The sequence below is a fragment of the Synchiropus splendidus genome, chromosome 18 (assembly GCF_027744825.2).
Source record: "Synchiropus splendidus isolate RoL2022-P1 chromosome 18, RoL_Sspl_1.0, whole genome shotgun sequence".
In the NCBI taxonomy this organism is placed as follows: Eukaryota; Metazoa; Chordata; class Actinopteri; order Syngnathiformes; family Callionymidae; genus Synchiropus; species Synchiropus splendidus.
This window is the reverse complement of record NC_071351.1, coordinates 11,471,386-11,495,178: the sequence shown is the minus strand read 5'-3', so window position 1 is coordinate 11,495,178 and position 23,793 is coordinate 11,471,386. Positions and strand designations below refer to the sequence as shown.

The 23,793-nt window shown below is 42.7% G+C and overlaps 3 protein-coding genes across 5 annotated transcripts in view; 2 read left to right on the top strand and 1 right to left on the bottom strand.

The window, feature by feature from the left end:
• The first annotated feature begins 3,319 nt into the window (after positions 1–3,319).
• ddx23 (DEAD (Asp-Glu-Ala-Asp) box polypeptide 23) lies at positions 3,320–8,004 on the top strand. Its single transcript, XM_053849373.1, has 17 exons — positions 3,320–3,401; positions 3,812–3,951; positions 4,023–4,145; positions 4,302–4,392; positions 4,472–4,537; positions 4,619–4,757; positions 4,838–4,971; positions 5,046–5,158; positions 5,236–5,379; positions 5,496–5,721; positions 5,923–6,068; positions 6,218–6,395; positions 6,521–6,763; positions 6,840–6,991; positions 7,064–7,172; positions 7,310–7,484; positions 7,564–8,004. Exons 2-17 carry the CDS (start codon positions 3,812–3,814, stop codon positions 7,785–7,787), a joined length of 2,403 nt encoding a protein of 800 aa, XP_053705348.1. The 5' UTR covers positions 3,320–3,401; the 3' UTR covers positions 7,788–8,004.
• A 744-nt stretch (positions 8,005–8,748) lies between these two features.
• cacnb3a (calcium channel, voltage-dependent, beta 3a) lies at positions 8,749–21,421 on the bottom strand. 2 transcript variants are annotated; one of them, XM_053849375.1, is made up of 15 exons: positions 21,107–21,421; positions 20,305–20,397; positions 14,565–14,684; positions 14,267–14,389; positions 14,074–14,189; positions 13,938–14,017; positions 13,602–13,621; positions 13,406–13,483; positions 13,284–13,342; positions 13,110–13,210; positions 12,893–13,044; positions 12,730–12,825; positions 12,482–12,652; positions 12,306–12,350; positions 11,116–11,245 (listed from the first exon to the last, which is right to left on the bottom strand). In XM_053849375.1, the coding sequence occupies exons 1-14, from the start codon at positions 21,185–21,187 to the stop codon at positions 12,321–12,323; spliced, it is 1,320 nt and encodes a 439-aa protein (XP_053705350.1). In that variant the 5' UTR covers positions 21,188–21,421; the 3' UTR covers positions 11,116–11,245; positions 12,306–12,320. The 2 variants fall into 2 exon arrangements, with proteins under 2 accessions (XP_053705349.1, XP_053705350.1); XM_053849374.1 differs by lacking the exon at positions 12,306–12,350 and having other exon boundaries at positions 8,749–11,245.
• Positions 14,085–23,793, top strand: part of adcy6a (adenylate cyclase 6a) — a 33,285-nt gene continuing 23,576 nt past the window's right edge. The window contains exons 1-3 of one of the 2 annotated variants that reach the window (XM_053849369.1): positions 14,085–14,191; positions 14,282–14,382; positions 19,571–19,633. The gene's annotated coding sequence lies outside the window, so the exon portion shown is untranslated. Of the gene's footprint in view, positions 14,192–14,281; positions 14,383–19,570; positions 19,634–23,793 lie in introns of those variants that run through there. The other variant, XM_053849370.1, reaches the window with a different exon arrangement.

Below are 23,793 nucleotides of genomic sequence, written 5' to 3'. Positions count from 1 at the left end.
TCCGTCTGTGTGACACTTCTTTATCTGCCTCTGCACTTTCAGTCCCAGACTCTCTCACACAGATACCAGAGTGCATGCGCGTCAGTATTTGTCTGCAGCTCCTGCAGATCAGCTGGGCCAGTGAGCCGGGACATAGTGAACACACCAACATTGACTGGTGGATGTGTTCGTGATAGTATTTGGGGGTATGATATGTTTAAGAAGCAGATTTCCCTTATAAACGCCCTCAAAATTATGCTTTTCAGGTCAATATTGTCACATTCACTTGTCCTGCTTGAGTGCTCTCGGTATGATTCATGTCAACCAGTTATGAAATAATAAAATCCGAACTCTGAAAGCACATTTATGGTTGCAACAGAAAGCATGATGATAAATCTCCATGCTTGTGTTGGCACACGTTTGATGTGAACGAATAAACATGACATTCCTTCTCTTTCCCAGCGATTTTGTCAGTCCCAGCCATGAAGCAAACAGACGCAAGAGAGGGATGGTTTGAGGAAAAGTGCAGCAGACTGAAAAGAAAATGGACGCAGAGAAGGTTGGCTCATTACCACACAAGCACATCGTCGATCAGACATGGATTCACGGACACACTTCCACCTCTCCGACTACGGCGATGCAACTGTGCAGACTGTTTACTGATAGCCATATCTGGGATGACATATAGATCACATTCCCTCATGGTCCTCTCACTGCACGCTTTCACAAAGAGTGTTGCCTCAGCTGCTCTGATGGCATCATAACTCCTCACTGGTAGGAAAATAGGGCTGTATGTCAAAGGCTCAGCTGGGTTTAAAGTGACTTCTGCAGAGTCCCATATGTGCATCTGCGCTTCAATCTAGCGGCCACACCGTCTTCCCAGATATGACTTTGATCTCATTTACTCGGAATAACCCACTCACTTCAGCAATTTACTACAATTGTAACATGCATCTTCTTCTGCCAGTAAATATTCTTCTAGTCCTGATCCATTTTTATTCCTGCTGCCCGGACTTGAATTGTGTTCCCCAATAGAGAGATAAACCGGATTCAGGAATAAATGACGCCCAATAAATATCCATTGTTTTGGTGCTAATATGCTGAAATGTGGCTGAATTTGAGGCTATCGCTAGCTTATTTACAGATAGCGTTTTACCTTTCAACAAAAGTCAGTTTTAAATTTGCAACCAAACAAGTTAATATAGGACATGATGTATTTGTGCCAAATATCTGAATGCAGTTATTCTATTTAAAATGCAAAATAATGATGATGAAAGCTGCTAAACCTTAATTCTAAAACCCTTGTTAAAAGCATGACCCCTGAGGTCTAAATCATATTAATATTCTCCATATCACATTCTATTAGTATATGCTAATTACCCATGATCAAGATCACAAATGCAGCCGCTTTTTTAAAGTGAACATGAAACATCTTTTCCCTAATCTGTGTCAAATGATGTGTTCATGTCAGGGAGAAGTGTATTTGGTCCTAAGGCGTTCATGCATGATGCTGTACATGTGCATGGATGTGTGTCAGTGTCGGCACTTCCTCACCTCTCAGAGAAGTGTTGGGGTTCTCGCATGTTGTTGCCCGCTGCAGCATGCAGGTCTGAAGCGGATGGACCCCATCCTTCACTTATCATACAAGAGCGTGCTTCACATTGTTCACCTTCAGCACATCCACCTCCCTGAACACGGCGCTCCCTGCCCACTTGCTCGGTTTGGCACAGCCTGAGGGCATGTCATGAACCAGTACGCTTCCAGTGGTTGAATTAGACAGCACACTTGGCATCAGTGAATTCGGGGGGAAGGGAGCTCATGCCGGTGCACATGAGGTGCATGGGGGTTGCATCTGATTTTAAGTCCAGAGAGGGTGTTGTTGCTTTGGAAAAAGCCCATGCTGGAGTCACGGCAGTCTTATCTGTGTCATCCAATCATGAACCTCCAGCAATATCACTGTTTCTATGGCTCCAATATGCTGATCACTGAAATCTAAAATTCATTTCATCCACCTATTAATATTCCTCAGCACTCTGCCATATCAATAGTCTGATATTGATGTTTCACATGCACAACTCGAGCAGTCGATGATCAGAGTGAGGTAATAGACGGCATTACACAACATCTGGATCAGAGGAATCATTAACTGGCGCAAACATCATAATAAGCATTAGTGTGTCAGTATGTTGCAGATCATTTCACAATATTCATGTGCTTTTTTCAAACTTTGTAGGTATTGATCTTAAACGGATCATGATAAATTTAACCTCCATTGTGTTCATCGCATTCGCATATGTGATCACAGATTAATGTTAACATAAAATACCAGGATTAATGTATTCAGAACTGTGTTTTTCATATTTAGGGATCAAACATAGTCTACTGAATTTATATTAGTCAAGCGTAAAATACATTTTCATGGCGAAATTAGCCAGATGTCTTGGTATTTTTGACCCAAAGTTAGAAAATCTATATTTTCCTTTTTATTCTGTGAAGACCAATTGGAATTTAATAATAGAAAAACCTTCACTATTTCACCCAGTTTCAGCGTCTGAAGGGTTCACTGTGTTTTCCGTGCAACATTTCCCCTTCATCTTTCTATTCCTCCTGCTTTGATCTCCTCCTGCTGAAACTGTTTCACCTTCATGAATCTGGCCTGATCTCTCTGAGGGTGGAAAGATAGGATCGGAATATGAATCAGCATCAAGTCGATCTGCAACAAAGTCATGCACAATAGAATCCATCAATGTGCCGGAGCAGGAGAACTCACACACACACTCTTGAGCATCACTCACACAGCAGGCCCCCAGCTCAAATTGCTCTTTAATGTTTATGTTCTCCTCGGGGGAAGGCGTGAAAATATGTGTGTGGTGAACTATGTGCTGTGTTTATAATGTACATTCACAATACTATTCATGATATTAGGGCAGGGGCTCTGTGGCATGTTTGTCCAACTACATTTAAATCATTATTTTACAATACCGTCCTAATCTACATCGCCCTCTCGTGGTTTAAGAGAAGCATAAACCTTTAGTGCTTATAGTGATGTAATTGTATCGTATAAACTGTATATTACGCTTCTTGTTATAAAGAAAAAGCTAAAAATATCATAAATATGTAAAATTAGTGTCATGTGTGGACAGGCAGCAGGGGAAGATATCATTTTCTAATCCATTTCTTCGCAATTGTTTAGTGTATATATTTTTTTAAACTAATAAAATACGTCTTCATGTAATTTAAATTTCCTTCATTTTATTTCAATGTTCACGGTGAGCATTCCGCCATACAAGGACTGGTTGATCTGTTGACTACAACTCCCATAATCCCTTGTACTTACGTAGACCGCGTCTTTACATGGCGTCTGATTGAATCGTACACACGTCGCAACAGTTCTGTTGACAAGAAATAACAGGATATTAATCGTAAGTATTGCTTTTCTAAGTAATGCACGGGTGTGTGTAATTGTATAATTGCAATGGTGCTCACATTTTTGGTTAACATTCGGCTGTATCATGCTTTGTATGTAGCGTGTTGCTAAAGTGTGTGCTAACTCTTGAGGCTAATTCAGTGTCGCTATCACGTTTAGTAAGGTTATCGTGAACGTTGCGAACAAAATGCCAGTTTAAAAAACGTTTTTAAAGGACGTACGCATCACATTCATTTTAGGCTGAATCGGTCCTGGCACGCAGGTTATAGCGACATTGTTGATCATGTCTAAATGCGTCTCTTTTGAAATCTAGATTTATGGATAGTGAATGTCTATCACAGTTAATAAAAGTACTTTGAATCTTGTATGAAAGCCTCTCTCAGTGTTTCATTTTCTTGTCCTCAGATGGCAGCTGACTCAATGGATAAGAAGGATTCAGAATCTTCTGGGACCAAAGACAGAGAAAGAAGACGAAGTCGCTCCAGAGACAGGGATAGAAAACGACATCGATCTCGTGAACGCAATCGGTCCAAATCAGCAGAAAGGTATGTAAAATTGTGTTTTGGAAATGAAGTAACAACTAGGTTGTTAAGTGTTTTCATTACTCTCATTCTAGAGATCGTCGGGCGAAGGACAAAGAGAGAGACAACCAGCGAGACAGAGAAAGGGACAAGGATAGAGACAGAAATCGCAAAGAGAGAGATGCACGCGATCGCCGTGACCGTAGCAAAAGATCCAGGTACAAAAACTATTTTGTACTTTGTAACTATTATATCTTGTAGTTGTTGGAAATTTGGGAAAGATTTGGTTTTGGTGGTCGTAGTTATTGTTATTCATTGCATTGTATGCTGTGTTTTAGTTTTGAATTCACAAGCATCCTTCATTGTTTCTGTAGAAGTTCTTCTCCAAAGTCCAAGGATTCCAAAATAAAAAAAGAAAAGGAAATAAAAACAGAAGAAGAGGAGGAAGAGAAGAAAAAAGAGAAGGTATGAGTCTGAATCATTAAAATTTCTCTGGTCCTATTCAGTTTAATTCGTGTTTTAAAGCCTTACTTTATCTCGTCAGGTCCAGCCTCTGTCATTGGAAGAACTACTCGCCAAGAAGAAGGCGGAAGAAGAAGCAGAGGCCAAGGTCTGAGTAATTCTAAAGTTCACCTCTGCCATTGGCTTTTGATCAGTCTTTGTCTCATGTTAAATCTGCTTTACTTTCCAGCCGAAGTTTCTGTCACAGAAGGAGAGAGAAGCAGAGGCTCTGAAGCGACGAGAGCTCGAAGTTGAGGAGAGGAGGAAAAAAATGGATGAGGAGAGACGGAAACGAAGGCTTTTCCAGGAAACAGGCCGAAAGATGATGGGTGTGCTCTTGCTGCTGATGCCTGTGTTGTCTTGTAGCTGGCTTGTCATGGTTTATCCTAATTGTTGTTGTCTTTAACAGAGGATCCTCAAGAACGAGAGAGAAGGGAGAGGAGGGAGCGAATTGAACGTGAGAACAACGGAAATGAGGAGGACGATGGACGACTAAAGATGCGAGAGGAAAAGGATAAAGGGAAGGAGCTAGTAGCCATCAAGGTTTGGGAGATTTTTCTGTTTTAATCCCATAGCAGGCGAAAGAAATCTTGCTGAAATATGTGTGCATCCTGCAGGAACGTTACCTGGGAGGGATCAAGAAGCGCAGAAGGACACGTCACCTCAATGACAGAAAGTTTGTTTTCGAGTGGGATGCTTCTGAAGACACATCAGTGGATTACAACCCCATGTAAGTGAAAATAGTAAACAGATTATCCTCTTTTTTGCCCTCTGGATTCAAACTATTTTGTTTGACCGACCTTGCAGCTATAAAGAGAAGCATCAGGTCCAACTCTACGGACGAGGATTCATCGCTGGCATTGACTTGAAGCAGCAGAAAAGAGAGCAGTCTCGTTTCTATGGCGACCTGATGGAGAAAAGACGAACACTGGAAGAGAAGGAGCAGGAAGAGTAAGTGCTGCATGATCCAATTCTTGGAAGTTATTAAGTAGTATTGAGCATATGTTTTTAATGAGATGTAAATAAGATTTAGCGGAATGTGGTTTGATCTCTGCAATCATTCTCAGGACAAGGCTGAAGAAAATGCGTAAGAAGGAAGCTAAGCAGCGCTGGGATGACAGACACTGGTCACAGAAGAAGCTGGATGAGATGACTGACAGAGACTGGAGAATCTTCAGAGAGGACTACAGCATCACAACCAAGGGAGGAAAGATCCCCAACCCTATCAGGAACTGGAAAGAGTACCAGCTGCCCGCACACATCCTGGAGGTCATCGACAAATGTGGATACAAGGTGAGCATGATATCAGTTAAACTGGTGGTGACTGAGTTGTTCCAGCTGTTATTCTGCTTTTATACAATTCATTTATTAAAATAAATAAAATATGGTGCTTTTTCCTGCAACACAATTATTTTTCAGAATCTTTCTTGGAGATTGGTTGTTGAACTTCTGTTCCTACAACTTTGTAATGTACATTTCTCTCTTCCCATTCAGGATCCAACACCCATTCAAAGACAGGCCATCCCCATTGGTCTGCAGAACAGAGATATCATCGGCGTGGCTGAGACTGGTAGCGGTAAAACGGCTGCGTTCTTGATTCCATTGCTTGTCTGGATCACAACACTGCCCAAAATTGACAGGTAATGTGCTTTTTTTTATTGTCAGTATTGTTGAAGACATTTATTTTTGCAAATGAAATATCCTGTGTTTCATTTTTGACACATTTTTGCCTGACGTTTGATAGAATTTAGACTCTTACTTCATGTATCGTCTTTGCTCTATCACACAGGATCGAGGACTCTGATCAGGGTCCGTACGCTGTGATCCTCGCACCAACTCGTGAGTTGGCGCAGCAGATTGAAGAAGAAACCATAAAGTTTGGAAAACCACTCGGCATCCGTACGGTTGCTGTGATCGGAGGAATTTCCAGAGAGGACCAGGGTTTCCGACTCAGGATGGGCTGCGAGGTAAATGCCAATTTTATTGAAAATTTAAAAAAACAACCTCCATCCCAGAGCATTGCCCAGAGCAAGGTTTTGAACAGTTATTGGACAACATGAAACATGAAGCTTTTGTCTCCCTCGTGTCACAGATTGTGATCGCCACTCCTGGTCGTCTGATCGATGTGCTGGAGAACCGCTACCTGGTCTTGGGCCGCTGCACATACGTGGTCCTGGACGAAGCTGATCGTATGATTGACATGGGTTTTGAGCCCGACGTGCAGAAGATTCTGGAATACATCCCAGTGACCAATCAAAAACCTGACACGGATGAGGCAGAGGATCCTGAGAAGATGACCATGAACTTTGAGTCTGGAAAACATAAATACAGACAAGTAGGTTTAGCTGCAAGAGGGATGGGACCATGTCAACGGTCAGATTACTGAGCTCGCGTTTTACTTTGTTTTACAGACGGTCATGTTCACAGCTACTATGCCTCCAGCTGTGGAGAGACTAGCCAGGAGTTACCTGAGGCGTCCAGCTGTGGTTTACATTGGCTCCGCTGGTAAACCTCACGAGAGAGTGGAGCAGAAGGTTCTGCTCATGTCCGAGGGAGAGAAGAGGTGAGAGTTGTGGGATGTCCAGCAATGTAAAGAGAGAAAAGCCTGACCTGTTTCTGATCTCGTGCGATGCAGGAAGAAGCTGCTGGAGGCGCTGTCGCATGGCTTCGAGCCTCCTATCATCATCTTTGTCAACCAGAAGAAGGGCTGCGATGTGCTGGCCAAGTCTCTGGAGAAGATGGGGGTGAGTTATTCTTCAATGGGTTATATTGCTTTTTTTTCTTTTTTTTTTAGAATATCTACCTTCCAAACCCTTGGAAGAATTGAGTGAAACATTTGAAGACCTTCCCAATGATCTGCATCCCTTGTTTCTCTCCACAGTACAATGCTTGCACACTTCACGGTGGCAAAGGTCAGGAGCAGAGAGAATTTGCTCTCTCCAACCTCAAAGCTGGAGCCAAAGACATCCTGGTGGCCACAGATGTCGCTGGTCGTGGTATCGACATCCAGGACGTCTCCATGGTTATCAACTACGACATGGCTAAAAACATTGAAGGTGTGGATCCTCAATTCTTATTCAGTGTTTTTCTTTTTATTTGACTTCACTGACCAACTGCTTCATGTACTTCCTCCAGACTACATCCATCGCATCGGTCGAACTGGTCGTGCTGGAAAGAGCGGTGTGGCCATGACCTTCCTCACTAAAGAAGACTCGGCTGTGTTCTACGACTTGAAGCAGGCGATCCTCGAGAGCCCAGTCTCCACGTGTCCGCCAGAACTCGCCAACCACCCAGACGCTCAGCACAAGCCTGGAACCATCCTGACCAAGAAGAGGCGCGAGGAGACCATCTTCGCCTGAGTCACTTACAACTTCGTTGTCACGGGTTATATCTCATTCCCATGATTTGCTAATGAAAGCTTGCGTGGGATCAGCCACTTTGGTTGATACATTTTTAATAATTAGGTTTCTCTGTTTTTGATAATTATATGCTTGGTGGACCGACGTTGTGTGTACCGATGTTACCATAGACAAGCGGCTTATCCTGAAATGAGAAAAGTAAAGAACTTTTTGTACATGATTGTTTTCTTTCTTTTGTCAAATACGAAAAAAAACAGAATTGGCCCCATTTTTTAGGCGCCTACTTTGTGAGAATGTGTGTGACTATCATGTGACTACCGCAAATGTATGGGGTGAGATTTGTTTCCAGAGAAGAAGTGTTGTCACTTTTCTGACCTCATCAGACTGTGTTTAGTTTAAAGGTCCTGTCGTCAAGGTTGTGTGGCCGAGGGAGCAGAATATAGCAGGGTGTCAGGGTGAGATGGTAAGTCTGCCAAGTTGAATGTAAATCAGTTGCAAATGATTGATATTTAATTCAGTGTTGTGTTGCGAAGCTGCTTAGCCAGCCAGCAGCTGTCTTGCAAGTCCCACCAACTGCAACTGAAGGACAAAGCTCTGTGCCTCAGGTATGATGACGCTAAAAAGATTTTAATATCATTTAAAAAGGTGTTTTTGTGTTTCAACCATTCAGAATGCAGCCTAAACCTAACACTTATTGAAATAAGTATAGTCAGCGACTCGGAGCTCTTGAGGGCCAACTAGTGGCCACTCAAAATGTAAATTGACCTATTGACCAGCTTCGTGAAGTGTGTATCCTTGCTGGTTTGTGTAATTTTAAGTAAAAAAAAACTATGGTAATCTATGAATAAAAACTGACAGGAACTAAGTAGCTGAAGGTAGGTGAAGGTTTTGTGTCCCAAGAAAACATTCAGGGTGTTGGCGACAACAACATAAAAAGACCAAACCAATAAAAGTACACAAAATGTCATGTTTATTTTCTTACTCATCTTTTTTAATTTGTAAATCTATTTCCAAATAGAAAGCATTCTTTACAGCATCAGGCAGGGAATGTCTCACTTTGCACATGTTTGATAAATCCAGGGAGTGGCGTGTTGCCGGCCCCGTGTGGTAATCCAACTGATGGTTATATTTAGTGCAGTTATTGCATTACAAAGCAATCATCCCAAAAATAACTAGTGCAATATATTTTTTTAACTCACACAAAATAGGAAGTCCAGATGGTCTAAGGCGTTCACATTTTTTTTTTAACATGAAGCTTCATATTGCATCCAGAATAAGAGAAGAAATCAATAATCACTCTTGTAAAAATTGTGCTTCAGAGGAAACTGTTCTCATTTGTGTTAATTGGTCCATTTTTTTAAAAATAAAAATGTAAAGTAAAGCGCAAGATGAGCTACAAACTAGATATAGTGGGTTTGAAGGTTTTGTTAACATTGCCAAATTGCAGACAATCATCAATCACAAGCTGTGACAGAAATAATGACATTTATTCCGATTCAAATTCGTGTTTTTGCAAACATACCCTTCTTACAAATAATCTTTGAATGAGTGACTTGTGCACGAGCCCCCGACGTGTCAATAAAAGTTAAGAAAACCTGAACTGAAACATGCAGGGCTCTCATGTTTCCCAACAAATGAGATTCATCATCAGGAGTCACCGCGATCGGTTTGAAAAATAATCCCATAACTAGGTGGGGTGTCAATCGTCCAGCAGGGGAGGCAATCACTAAAAGACGAGAAGAACCAGGTCAATGCGAAAATACATCAAAAGAAACAATCAATTCATGCAACACTTGCATAGTTTTTTTTCTTTTTTTTTTTTAAATCATGCTGTTTTATTTTTCGTCTTTAAACTATACAGAACACTAGATAGAGCAACCTGTGTGACACGGACACTGTGTACCAGATCTGTCTTGACAGCAAGGATACATCCTTTGGAACCATATCTTGCCACTCGAGAATCAAATTTGACCTCTTTGACTGACTGGTGCATTAAAATACATATCTTTCTGGGTAGCTCATGTTAGGTGGAGCCTTCTCGGTTAAGACTGAATGAACTGAGCTTGACTTGAAGAGTGCAGGATGCATCCTTGATAATGAGAAATGACGTGTGGAAGCAGCTGTTGTTGGCTCCCATATCAATGACGCAGAAACAGAAGAACTTCGGCAGGTGCTACAACAGCGACTCCTTCAGCAGCACGTTTAGAATGACAACGGTGTCGACCTCGCTCGAGTATCAATCGCAGCTGCGGCTGTAAAACTGCAGTACATCAACAAAATGTGTCGAGGGGAGGGGAGTCGGATCCAATGGATGCTACAATCAGTAACGTGCTACAATCGAATCACGGGAGGGTGGAGACACCAGGGTGGTGCAGGAGGTGCAAAGGCATGCAAGCTTACATTCTTTGCAGGTGTGGAAAGGAGCTGCAGCCGGCAGCGTGTGCTTGAGTTAAGTGACGGTGTAAACAAACAGTCTATATATCCTGGAAGTTTCACATTCCCTTTCTGAGTGTATTTACATTCGGAGTGTGCCCTTTAGAAGGTGTGATAGTGCAACGGCAAAGACGAGGACGGACACTGACACTGTACTGCAGCTTCACACTGTGACCGCGTGGTGGCTCAGTCGGAGGAACGGTGAGTGTGTCTTCCATATCTTCTGGGGTAAAACATATTTGCACATTTCTCTGAAACAGGAAACCCATAAATAAACAAGCAACTGAATCAGATGCCCAGTCAATATGTACATCTAATTTAAACGCATCACGAAGAAAAAAAATGGATTCTGCAGTTGACATTCCTACATTAAATATCATTCACTTCCTGTTCTGACGTTAATGTGCAAATAGAAATAATTAGAGTGGTGCATGCAGAGAGTAGAAACTGGGAGGAAGTTTAAGGCCAGTATGAGACACTGAAGGAGCAGCTGAAGTTTGTCAGCTTGTATCGGAGGAGCAGCCCTGTCGACCAGCTCAAGTGTTCTCTAAAAATAGAGCTGCGGATTTGAGCTGGGCATCTGTTTGGGTGTGACGTCTGTCATGTGAGGGGCTTTCTCAGTAGGTGTCTCGGGGCCAAGGGCGGCTGCGCTGCCGGTTGTTCCTCTGGTTGTGACCTTGCTGGGCTTCACGCTGGAGCAGCCGGTTCTGCGACTCGTGTCCGTTGGTGCTGTGTGCGCCGCTGACCTGCCCGCGGTGAGGTGGGTAGATGTCTCTGTACGTCCGAGTGTGACACGGGGAGGTGTACTCATCCTCCTCTTCCTCTTCTTCGTCTTCCTGGGCGCTGCGCTGGCCCGGGCTTCCCCTCCGACCTCGGGACAGAGAGTCGCTGGCCTCGTCCGACGGCATCAGACTGTCCTGCTCCAAAGGAGAGTGGGCCTCTTCGCCTCCCTCCTCCTCTTCCTCCTCCTCCTCATCCCCCTCCAAGCCTACCTCCTCACAAGGCTGCTGGTTCTTGTTCTGGTTCTGATGATGAGAAGGATGATGAGCACTAACTCGGTACTGACGGAGGCAAACTATGAAAGCACTGAACGAAAATCAAGAACTTAAAATGGGGCCCCTGCAATGAGTCTTCACTAACTGTCTAATACTACATGAACTTTGGGAACAGGAGCATGCATATGTTGCTTTATAGCATTTAAATGGAGTTTTATAATGAAGTATGAACATTTAGAATGGAACTTGAAAACATGTGACACAATGACATGTGATGGTGGCACTCTTCTGTGTATTTATATATACACAGCGCTGTTTATACAATCTTAAAGTGACAAGCACAACGTGACAATATCATCTATATTTATTCGATTTTACATTTCACTAAAACCTATTTATTTTGTATTTTATATTTGGGGGGGGGCTGAACATTATGGCTACATTATTGTGGAACAAAAGATGGCATCTTGCGTGTTACACTTAAGTATGTCCCTCTTCCCACGCAAGCTTTATGTGAGTGCAATGTGGAGAATGAAGAAAACACAAGTCCACAAGGGTTAGAGTTTGACCTCTTGTTTGGATTAAGCGCAGCATATTCAATTGAAATGATGCAGCATTGTGACGTGTTGCTGGGAGCAAAGAAATCATTCACAAAGAACAAAATATTAAAACAAACAAACCCTGTTGTTCTGTTTGTTTTACAGTCTTGGCCAAATATTTAAGAACATCATCATCACATGACTTCATTTTAGATTCAATAATGAATGTAACTTAAAGATTAATGAGGCAGAAAATAAATCAGATCTTTTACATTTATCGATGTAAACAACCTGAAGCCCGACAGTGTCAACACTGAAGATACAAATTTTGGTGATGCTCTCAGACGTTTGGCCAAGACCGTGTAGGTAAAAGCTTTGTGAATATCTTCCCAGAGCAGCATTGAAGAGTAAGAGGCAGAAGTGGAAAAAGTCAAAAGAATAATTCAGTGATACATCAGAGAATAAAACACTGACTTCGCCTCGTGTTTTGTTCTGGAGTTAGAGAGTGTGTCAAGGGATACTTATAGAGATGTGTCATCCCTACTACTCACCCCATTTGTAAGCGATCATTCAATTAATCCCTGTGTTTCAGAAAACTGCAAAATGTTAAGCATGGATGAGTGAGAGGACATTTTGGGACAGCAAAGCAAAATCACAAGAGATGAAGGAGCTGGGAGAGACAGTGACAACACGGTGAGTCGCAGACTTTCTGACTGTGCGAACTCACCTGCAGGCTGGAGAGGGCGGAAGGTGGGGTCATCAGGTTCTGATCCAGTAAAGGATTCAGAGGCGTGGTGCCGGGGAGATGAGTGGCCCGCCAGTACACCTCCAGGTATTCTGACAAATGCTCGCACGCATCTTCCAGCTGGTTTTCATCCAAAATGACATCAAACATATCCTACAAGGCGATTTCAAAGTTCTGTTATATTATCACTGTAAAGAGTTTATGTTTAGTTTAGGGGCGTCTCTGCTCACCGGGGGACACTGAGAGAGTTTGTCTGCAGCCATCATCTGCACGTTCAGGTGCTTGCTCTGAGACTTGCCCCTGGATTTGATCAGCCTCTGGAGCACCTGAGAGGAGGTGAAAGGTCAGTCAGCCTCAGTCTGGATAGGGGTAGTGTGTGACCAGGATGGCGACCTTTGGTGAGGAAACCTTCACGTAGACAACGATGGGGGCCAGGGAGGTTTTGGCGAGCTGAGCGGGATGATTGATGGTGTCTGCGTCCAGAACCACCAACTGCAAGGTTTTGGCGAGTTCGAATATCCTCTCGATCTCACTCTGGACTTCCGCTGCAACACAGGCGACACATTTTAAAAGCTTGTCTCACCTCAGCAAACACTTTTCGAGCTGATACCGAGACTGGAGCGAGCGTTGGATCTCTCCATGATTGGTCTCTTGTTGAGGACGGATCTTTTAGCCAAGGACAAGTCCGCTGTGACACGCGTGATCGAGATTCTGTAGAAACAGCATCAAAATATCATCAAAGAGGTTTGTTTAGATTTGTATTTCATTTCATAATTCAGCTGACCTTCCTTCAAATCTGTGCTTCAGGAAATCGAAAAGAGCTTTCTGCATCATGTCTGTCACCTACACAGAGGAGATGAAGGTTTTAGACACACAAAAACATTTCCAAAGCAAAGGCGTTCTGACCTCATAGCCCTTCAGTGATGGTCCCACCAGCACTACCGGCCTCATAGAGGGAACCACGTCATAGGGAGGGACATGTTCCTACCAAAAATAGCAGCCAGGTGAGAGGGACATGGCCGATGGTTAATAGGATGCTTCTTTACAATGTTAAAGCTTCACTTTTAGAATCACAGTAACAAATCTTGTCGCTCAAACTTACCTGTTTCTGCTTCTGTTTGGCTTGTTTCAACAAAAATGAAGAAGGCAGTCAATTGAGGCGCAACAATATATGATCATATTGTGGTTTCACTCCACATTCTGTCCAAATATGATCCATGATCATTCGCTTTAAATAATGACTTTTAATACAATGAATACATTTTTTTGTTATTATTGCCCCCCCTTGTTTTTTATTTTATTTTATTTGTATTATTATGTAGTTGACTGCACGTTTTCCAAAGCACTTTCCTAGTTGGTGGGATCCCCACTGACCATGGCAATAAATCTGATTCTTCTTTATTCTTTATTTGGGCATCATCTACAGTGTAGTACTTACATTCTCCAGCCGATGGCGGCGTCGTCCTCCAGTTGCCAGTCACCATGTCTCCCAGACTGGAGGAATTTCCTCCAGTTTTCCTGCAGAAACAACGAGATATTACAAAACGAGTCTGAAGTCCAGCTTTGTCACCGACCTCTGCTTCTGCTCCTGCTTCAGTCGCATCGCCTCGAGTCGCAGTGGACTGGGGATGAAGGTGATGTCGGCACCCTCTTTAACCAGCCTCCCGATCCACCAGTCATTGTTGTACTTCTGTGAGTTTCAGAATAAGAGGCGCTCTGAGTGGCAGCGTCCTTCCCTGCTGCGATGACTCTCTGTGTTTGACTCACTTCTTTAATGTGCAGGAAGTCTTTGGCATCAAAGTTGACCGCAGCTCCCTGGACAGGACAGTCCTCATCCAGAGCGCCACAGTAGCTCACATTGGTCTTCACAGCAAAAGCTACAGGTTTGGACTGACACAGAGATATACTTGTTAACTATAGAGTAATACGTTTTCCAGGATATTTAGAAATGTATCGCAAGATGCTCTCCTTAAGTTGAATCCAATTGTTCCATGTGAAATAGCGTCCGGTATGATGTGTTCTTTTTTTTCCATCAGTTTGGCCTAACTTGCCAACTCTGACCCACCTTTGCTCTGTCGAGCTGCAGTTGTGCCTGGCGCTCGGCTTCACGCCGATACGCCTCGCGGTCCTCCTCGGCTGACAGGTCTGAATCCGACGGTCTACTGGTGTACGAATCAGCCGACCCCTGCCAGAGATGAAAAACACAAGGGTCCCTGAATGCACCTTTCTTATCGCTACAGATAAATACTCAGGATCATGTGGCTCTGTGGAGGAATGTGCTTTCACCCCAGCCGTCATCTGGAAGCCCAAATATAGCACAAAAGAGGAAACTGCTTCCTCTGCTCTGAGCCTTGGCCCCGATCCATCCCATCATCCCCCACAGTGCAGCATATATTCATCCTTTATCCCCTTGTTTATTCTCCGAGGACACCTTCTCATTAGCAAAATATATTCGAGGCATCATTTTTCATTGTAAGTGGGTTTAAAAAAAATAAAAAAAAAAAAGTCCTGGCGCTGCCTTACATATTTACTCTGACAATGACGGATAACACGAGCAAACGATGCTATATTCAGAGCATACACGCCCAGGGTGCTGCGGATGTGTTGTGACGTGACATTTTCCCACTTTCATCTGAGATATTATTCATTAGAACACTTGTTTTACAGCCAGAAAATATGTCTTTGGATTAATCTGAACTTATACGTGGCTCATGTCTGGTTTAATCTGACATAAAACATAAGAAAACACAAGTTTAGCCTTTTACAAATGTTTTCAACTTTGCCCACTAAACTCAGTCAGACAGTCACAGTCCAAACTGTCATTTTCTGAGCTGAAAAAGCTTCAGTTTCCGGGCAGTTTTTCTGTTTAGCATTTTGATTATACACTTGTTTATGTCTCACAGAGCCTCTAAATATAAAGTGGAACACAGAATTGGACAATCTTGTCCTGCTAAAAAGTCAGCAATTCCTCCTGAAAAATGTTGAAAGCAAAATGGAACGTGTCCTGTGCCTACAGTTTTTAATAGTCTGAGGTGTTTGGTTAAGAAAAAAAAAAGCCACGCATGGTTTAGTTTTTATACCGCCGTTGTGCCCACACTCCGTCCTGGTCATCCATCATGCCAACATCTAGACAACATCCTCCAGAGGACTCATTAGCCGCAGCACAGTGGAAGGAAATTCAAGCTCAAAAGTGCCAATACAAGTAAAACAGGCTGCACATTTGCTTGCTCTGCACTCCTGAACGTTTACGTGATACATGTGACTCTGTTCCGGCTGCAGCTTCGTCTCTGAGCCAGTGCGGCCGGGAGGAGCAAATGGAGTCCGGGGGTGGGGTGATGTACTGAAGAAGATGGGAATCATGACTCGTATGACAGATAACGGGGGAGACAAAAGAGGTGTACACAGTTTACACAAAGAGATAAAGGCTGGCGATCTCAGGAGGAAGATGAGATTAGAGAATAATAAAAAGCTGTGAGGGAGTGAGGAGGAGAGACCTAGATAACCATCTTCATCTCAGAGGGGGGACACAGGCGGTCACCACCAGGGACGCAGATGGAGACTCGCAGAGCAGAAAGATGAAAGTGATGGCGCTAGATCGAGACATAACTAGTATAAGACTCGTGCATAGCTTGTTGACTGAGCTTCTTATAGACACGTATTTCCACCAGACAACAGACAAAATAAGACACTATTCTGCTAATGTTCACATGTTCAGCAAAAGCATGCAGATGACATTCAAACATGCAAACCTACCCCCCAGAAATTAGGTAAACAAACCTCTCACGCAACATTACAACACAACAGTGAATATAGAGATTGCATTCCAAGAACTAGGCAGATTTTAGGTTGTCATTTTGTCTGAGTATTTGTGTGAAGAAGAAGAATGCCTGTGCTTTACAGCAAAAGAAGAGTGTGCTTCACTCTATTTATCATCAAATATTTCCTTTCCCCGTGTGGTTCATTCTTCAAAAACGGAGTGTCTTTTGGCCTGTTTCCTACATTGGAACGTTGTGGTCAAAATAGGTTTGTGTTATTGTGATCATCTTATTGTTTGAATATGTTCCGCTGAAACATCGAAGGCGAGCGATTCTTTTCAGGAAGTTCAATATTTCACGCCACTCCGTCTTCTCCTGAGGTGTCTGGTGTATTGTTCTGGTTCCGAGCAAAGTTTATTTAAGTAGATGAACAAAGTTATCTGTGCCGTTAGGACAGAACTGCAATGCAGAGACATGGTTGTGTATCTCCCCAGTTAATGCCCCCGTCTGGCTGCTAAATTTAACTCCATTCCATTCTGCTCCTGTGATTATTCTTCACACACTGCAACACTGATGGCCTCCCCTCCACAGGGAGGAGCAGACGGGGAAGTGTGTCATCTCAGACCTCCAGAGGCCCAAGTCATCCCACAGACACAGGCATCAGAACCACAGGGGAGCATTGCTCGGAGTTCATTAAAATTCCTCATGTGCAACACTTTAAATATGTAGAAATGGAACAGAACGCACTTCACTTCTGTGCGACCAACAGCTTTGTTTTGGTCTGCAGAGATAGATCCTTCATTGACATGACGACAACTGGAGTTAATTCTACTTTGAGAGGCTCAATAAACTTTTGTGGATATTTGCGGGTTTTGAAATGAATGAATCCCATTTTAATACTTTTCATTAAATTTAAGTTGCATCTGCACACATGATCTTAAACATCAGGATGGAAGTGCTAAGTTTTCTCCCCACTTCATGGATGTATTGCCGGCGACATGACATTGTGTAATGTGTTGCAGCTGGATTCAGGGCAAAGAAAAATGTTCCCTGTGACAAAAGTTAATATGCGATTGATCTGTGACTTGCATCGATTAACTGTCTTTATTTGAATTAATCGAAATTAATCTCTTAAAGTGTTGACCACATGAAGTCAAAGGTTACTGGGAAACTTTTCAGTTATAGCTGTTCTTTGTTTCACCTGAGTGAGTTTATTTCCTAGTAGTGGCACTATTGTGACTCCATAACCTCGAACCCATGCACGGAGCATTGTACAGCTGTTCACAAAATTAAATAGAAACATTTCTTTATGTACTTTCAACCTTTTTTGTTTGGGACATAACAAATATGTTATTCACAACACTGACAACAGTTTTCCACCTCTACCTCTCTAACAAAATGCAAGCCTCAGCGATCCCTCGGGTAAATATCCAATGTCTCCCCACGCCACCGTAGTTGGAGTTGGTGCAGTACATCACACAGAGCTGACATCAATATCAAAGTCAGGATCGGACCAGTGTCAGATTAGTCACGACAAGCGAGGGACGATTGAGAAGGGGAGATAGAAAGACGGACAGAAAGGACTGACAATGGGATTAGAAAGGAGAAGAATACTGGCTTGTACTCACTCAGTTCATCTGCTGCTGCTGTTCCCGCCCTCCTCCTTCACTACATGCTGCTAGCAGACACATCCGCTCCGTCCCGTCCACACACGTCTATTTAACCCCTCCTCATCCCTGCACACACACTCCCTCACGATCAAAGCACCCCTCTACAATCCACCTCCATTATTCTCAGTGTCAATATAAGATGACATCACCGCACACACTGACATACATTCCCGGCTCCTGCTGCTTCCTGGTGTCCTACATACAAACATACATCCACACTTATGGCAGCAGCTGCTTATTGCATCCTGCTGCAGAAATGAGTCATACTCGGCTGCTCCCGCGCAGACACCCCACCTCTATCGCAGACCGACAACTATCTGCTCTGCTCCTGAAAAATGACTCTGTCCGCATAAAACGTCACATCAGCAATCGACGAGGGATGTTTTACCGATGGAGGCGAAGGAGAAACGGGACTGGAGTGAACAATAGAGTGGTGACCGTGAATATTTTAAGCAACATTCCAGTGGAAGGTTGTCATGAACACTAGGATAACTGATGTCTAATGATGTGAAGACACTGTCTGCTCAGCCCTTTTCTGATCATCATCCTTTCACCACAGTTTTCTTGTGCTGTTCAGGTTAATATGAAAACAATGGCTCCAGTCTGTTTGAAGATGAAACTGCTTGCTAACTGATTTTTTTTTTCAACAAGGTTTAATTCTTCTTTGTACACATTAACACTGTTAAAACTGTTAAAAACTCAAATCTTAAATTCAGCTGACCCTGAAAACATGATATTTTCACTCAATATTAAATGTTCAAGAGCAGAGTTTGTGAAACAACAATGACTCCATCATGCTATTTATGAACAAATCAATACTTGTCTGATCAGTTGAAACCTTATTGCTGCTCCGTATTATATGAAAGTGAAAAAGGAAAACACAGATATTTGATGTAAATGCAGGGAGAGAATGACAGACACACTTCCTGTCTGGACAGGAAATGGACATGTTTGAAGAGGCAGTGATTCAACCAATTGAATTGTGCAATTGAAAAATAGTGAGAAAAGAGGCTAAAGCTAAGTACAGCTGCTACACTTCTCCTTGAATTTAATGCTAAATGGTTAATGCTAAAGGTGATATCAGTCATATTTTAAGGGTTATCAATTTGTTGGTTGGGCTAACCAAGCTAGTGACCTGCTAACATTTCAATTAGGTTTGACACGTATTCTAAACTGCAAGACAGCTTTAAAATGTGCTCTCTACATGCTAACTTTTATCTGTGGGGGTCTGTCAGCAGGATTATTATGAAATGACTCAATGGTGATCGACAACCATCGATACAGGGAATGCAAAACAAAAGTTTAGTTTAGTACAGACTAGCACTGCTAAGCTAACTTTGAGATGTCTCTTCTGTAATATAGCAAACTCTCGGTAGGTCACAGTGAGAGGTAATGTTTATTATTCTAGTCTTGATAATATGTTTGACACTTTAGAGTCTGGATTTGGAACAATTCTGCCTCAATAGGTGTGAATGGATTGAAGGAACTAGTCAAAGGTTTCCGAAAGAATCTCTTGGTGAAGGTGTGGAGCCTGCCGGGATCAGGCGAGAGACTCTTGTACTCTGCTATTAATCCTGTATTCTCTATTGAAGAGAAGATTTTTGAATCCTTCCTGCTGCTGACTTTCCCCTCTTTGATGTTTTCAGGCTCCAGGGCTCGAGGGATCTCACACTTTGAGATGAGCTCTGCGTGAAACACTCCGTCGGCAGGTCAGTACAATGTCTTCCGATTCCTCACAGAGGTGATGAGTTCTGCGGCAAAACTTGGCCTCCATTGCGTTCACTCTTCCAGTGGCCTAAATGAGCGTCATTCTATTGCAGAGAGTTTTAAATAACAGCGTGTATCCATCAGGGTCTCGCACACATGCCTGACCTGAAAACATTAATTATAAAACCAGCGTTGTTTTGCAACTATATTCAGTTTTGCAGCCACGCATCGCCCTCTAGTGGACAATATTAGAAATGTCGTAGAAATGGATGAAAAGTAAATAGAACTAGTGAAGTCTACTGACAGGAAGTAGCATGGCCTTCATCAAAAAATGTGTATTTATCTATCAATCTCCTCTTATACATTGTAAATGACATTTCCATAACTATTATGTAACATGGCTTCATGATTGTTACATTGCATACAATACAGCCAGTGTTTCACCTTACATTATACAAAGATTGAAAAGGGCCAGAATGAAGAATTGTTCTTATAATTTCTGCCCCTTATTCGACTTTTCACTGTTTTTTATTGTGTGTAAGTGTATGTAAGATTGTGTCTGCGATCAATCCGTTTTTTTTTTTGTTTATATAGAAATTGGACTTGCTCCAAACTCATGTTGAAATCATGACCAAATGCTTCAAGTTGTAAAAAAAAAAAAAGATTTTGTTACCTGACGTTTGATGAAACTGGATGTCGTGTCGCTAGAGGTGCTGCCATCAGAACGTTTAAAGCGACTTTTGCGTTTAGGCAGCTTCCTGGGCAGCTGTGGAAAAAGTAGAAATGAAATTATTAAAACAAGTAAACATTAATATAATGGACATTAATTCCCACCATAAAGAAAATAAATTAGTTTGTCATTAATCCATATCTAAATTATGAATATATGTAAATATTTTGTCATGACCACATCTCTCTATTGTAGTTGCTATTCACTTAATGTTTTTTTTGTCACGCCAGGATCTATGTGAATCTCACTCAGTGCCCAAGAGAAGCCCACATCTGAGTGTGTTCTTATCTTTAAAACCGCCTTTGTGTGTGTCACAGATGGTGTGGAATTCAATGAATCAGAGCAAATCTCAGGTCTGAGCGCTATAGCTTTCAAACAAATGTAAGCACAGGCCCAGTAGAATCTGGCCACAGGTGAGTCAGAGCGCTGGTGTGGACCTTAAACGCATCACGGTGAAGCCCCCGCTCGTCTGATGCGATCGTCATGGAATTAAATCGTTAACTATTCGTGTTTAATGTGACAGTAACCAGGAGCTTTAGTGATGTTTAGATGCTCTTGCTGGACATCGCCGGGTCCTTTTTAACTGAGCCACCATCAATCTGCAGTTCCAGAAAAGGCGGGGGTGACAAAAGTCGCTGCCAAAACGCGACGCCTCGTTTTTCCCTCAACAACAAGTAGCAAGACCATCGCCTGCAATGTCGCACTTGTAAACTCATGTCATCCAAAAGAAAGAGGGGTGGCTTACCTGGAAATAGTGCGACTGCGAGCCGGTCTCCACGGCAGACAGAGGGTCTACGGGCGATTTGGACATTTTGACTTGCACCATCTATTGAGAGCGCAGCGAGGCGGACTGCACACAGACATGAGCTGCTCGAGGAAGCCGCGGACCCTGAACGCATCGAGATGCAGATAAAGCAGCAAGGACGAGTCGAAAAAATGTAGTCTGATTTATCCCAGATCACGACGAGCCAAGGAAATATGCGTTCTGAAGAGGCTCAGTGAAGACATTTAAAGGCAAAATCTCCGGCAGGAGACCGAAGCGTCATCACACGAGCAGCCCAGCAGGGCCGTACTGAAGGGGCGTTTCGGCCGTGGGCGTCAGTTCATCCAGCCTCCTGGATTTTCATTTGAAAGAATAAAATGTATAAAACCATATTCCCTATAAAAATCCACTGCAACTCATCATCAATTCTAAGCACATCATGCTATGTTTGAAACATACAAGAGCTGAAACTGTGAGGGGATGTGGGTTCCAAGAGGGCTTTCTTTTCTGATCGAAAGTGGGCGACCACAAGTTACTAGGATGGGGCTTTCTTTGAAACAATAATTCAGGCCTTTTATACGCACCAAATTCACCTGTCCTTTTCAAACAAGGCTACCGATGTGTCCGCTTACCAAATGTGTCTGACCTGCCGCGGAGTGATGACGTTTTTTTAATGTTTTAATGAGCGAGAGGAAATTGAAATAAAGGATTTCAAGGTGCTTTCTACCACATGCGTGGCATATATTTCCACGAAATACGATGTTTGTCATTGAGTCATTTGCGAAAAGTTTATGTCCATTCTTCACTGCAGTCTGTGGAACAATGCGTCGTTATTGGCTGACATGTACGGAGCTTTGTTTATCTTTGATATCGCGCAAGAAATCACAATAGTCTCCACAGTAGGCACTTATACACATCCAGATAAATTTTTGCTCATTCACCAGGGAAAATATGCATCTATGAAGGAGTTTTCACCCCTGCCAAATGGTCCTACCACCTAAAAACAATATCCCGTACATGTCAGCCAATCACTACATGTCTTTCAGCTAACGTGGAAGTGGTATGACGGATTTGGCAGGGGTGAATCCTGGATGCACATTTCCCCTGGTAAATGAATAAAAATGTATCTGGATGTGTATAAGTGCCTACTGTGGAGACTATTGTGATTTCTTGCGCGAAAACAGAGAAAAACAAAGCTCCGTTCAAATCAGCCAATCACGACGCGTTGTTCCGCAGACTGCGCAGAAGAATGGACATAAACTTTGCAAACAATTCGATGATAAACATCGTATTTTGAGGAAATAAATGCTATGCATGTGGTAGAAATCGCCTTGAAATCCTTTATTTCAATTTCCTCTGGCTCATTAAAACATAAAAAAAGATATCATATATGCCGGATGTGACGTCATCACTCCGCGGCAAGTAGGACACATTTGGTAAGCGGACACAATTGGTACCTACACCGTCACTGATCACATACTTTCATACGTTATTTACGTTGGTATTGCTGTTCACCAATATATCCACTAGGGTGGGCAGCCCAGACAACAAACTCTAAAACCAAGATGGCGACTGCAGCAGAAGTATTGATCATGTACCTCTGGCACAGAAGACAGGCAGTGGTGAGGCCATTAAATGTTTCATGACTGGAGGACGGAGAATTTCTTCTTCGTGTCTCTTTAGAGCTACGAGTCAGCACTGCTAAGCGTTGTCGAAAGAAATAGGGACAAAATGAACACAGAGCACCGGCAGCAGGCTCCGCCCATATCCGGATCGATATGCAACGTTGAGCATAAATGCATAACAAAGGAATTTGTGTCATGATTAAGAAAGCAAAGGTTATTTTTGGTATGGAAATGGATTCATTGCACAGATGGGAAGCAACATGCAGCTCGGGTCATTACTATGGCTCACGACCCTGAGACCAACTGACAGAACCCCCTGTTGTGTTCAATCTGGCCGACCCTCTTGCAGCTCCAGAGAATACCGCAACAATTAGAAGTAGATGCAATACCTTCAATGTTTGTCGCAATTGCACCATATAATATTTTTATATTGTGGATTATGTTTTCTTCATGTATCTTCTTGCTCACATTGAGCCTTTCTTTTCTCTGGGATCCATGGGGTTTGTTTTTGGTATGAGCTCGGTGAAGAGTTTGTGAACACATCTGATTCTCCAGCATTTTATCACAATACTGGCTGCTTTGACCTCATTGATCCATGGCCTTCAGCATCACCTAGTCTGAGGACATGACCTTTCACAGGACAATAACAATTCTCACTTAGGAGTTGTGTGTACGAAATGTGTCTGTTTATCTACCATGCTTTTCCACTCACAGTTAGTTTTTTTTTTCATTCCGTAAACTTAACTTTTTAATGTGTTGGTTTTTGGATGTTTGGATAATATAATACATCATTCCTTTTTATATGGATTTATTTCTCCATTTGAGCCCCCCAGCATGAATATATTGTGACGTCTGGCTGTTGATGCTCATTCGATAAAGTGACAGTTCTGAGTTTTAGTCGAAGCACTTGGGAAGCATGACAGCCATTCCTAATTCCGTGATGGCCATGTGCGAAGTGGAGAATATTGCTGTGACCTGAGTTAACTTGTCCAATCGCTTTATGACCAGTAGCTTGTAGTACTCAAGTCTAATTCCTTTGAACAT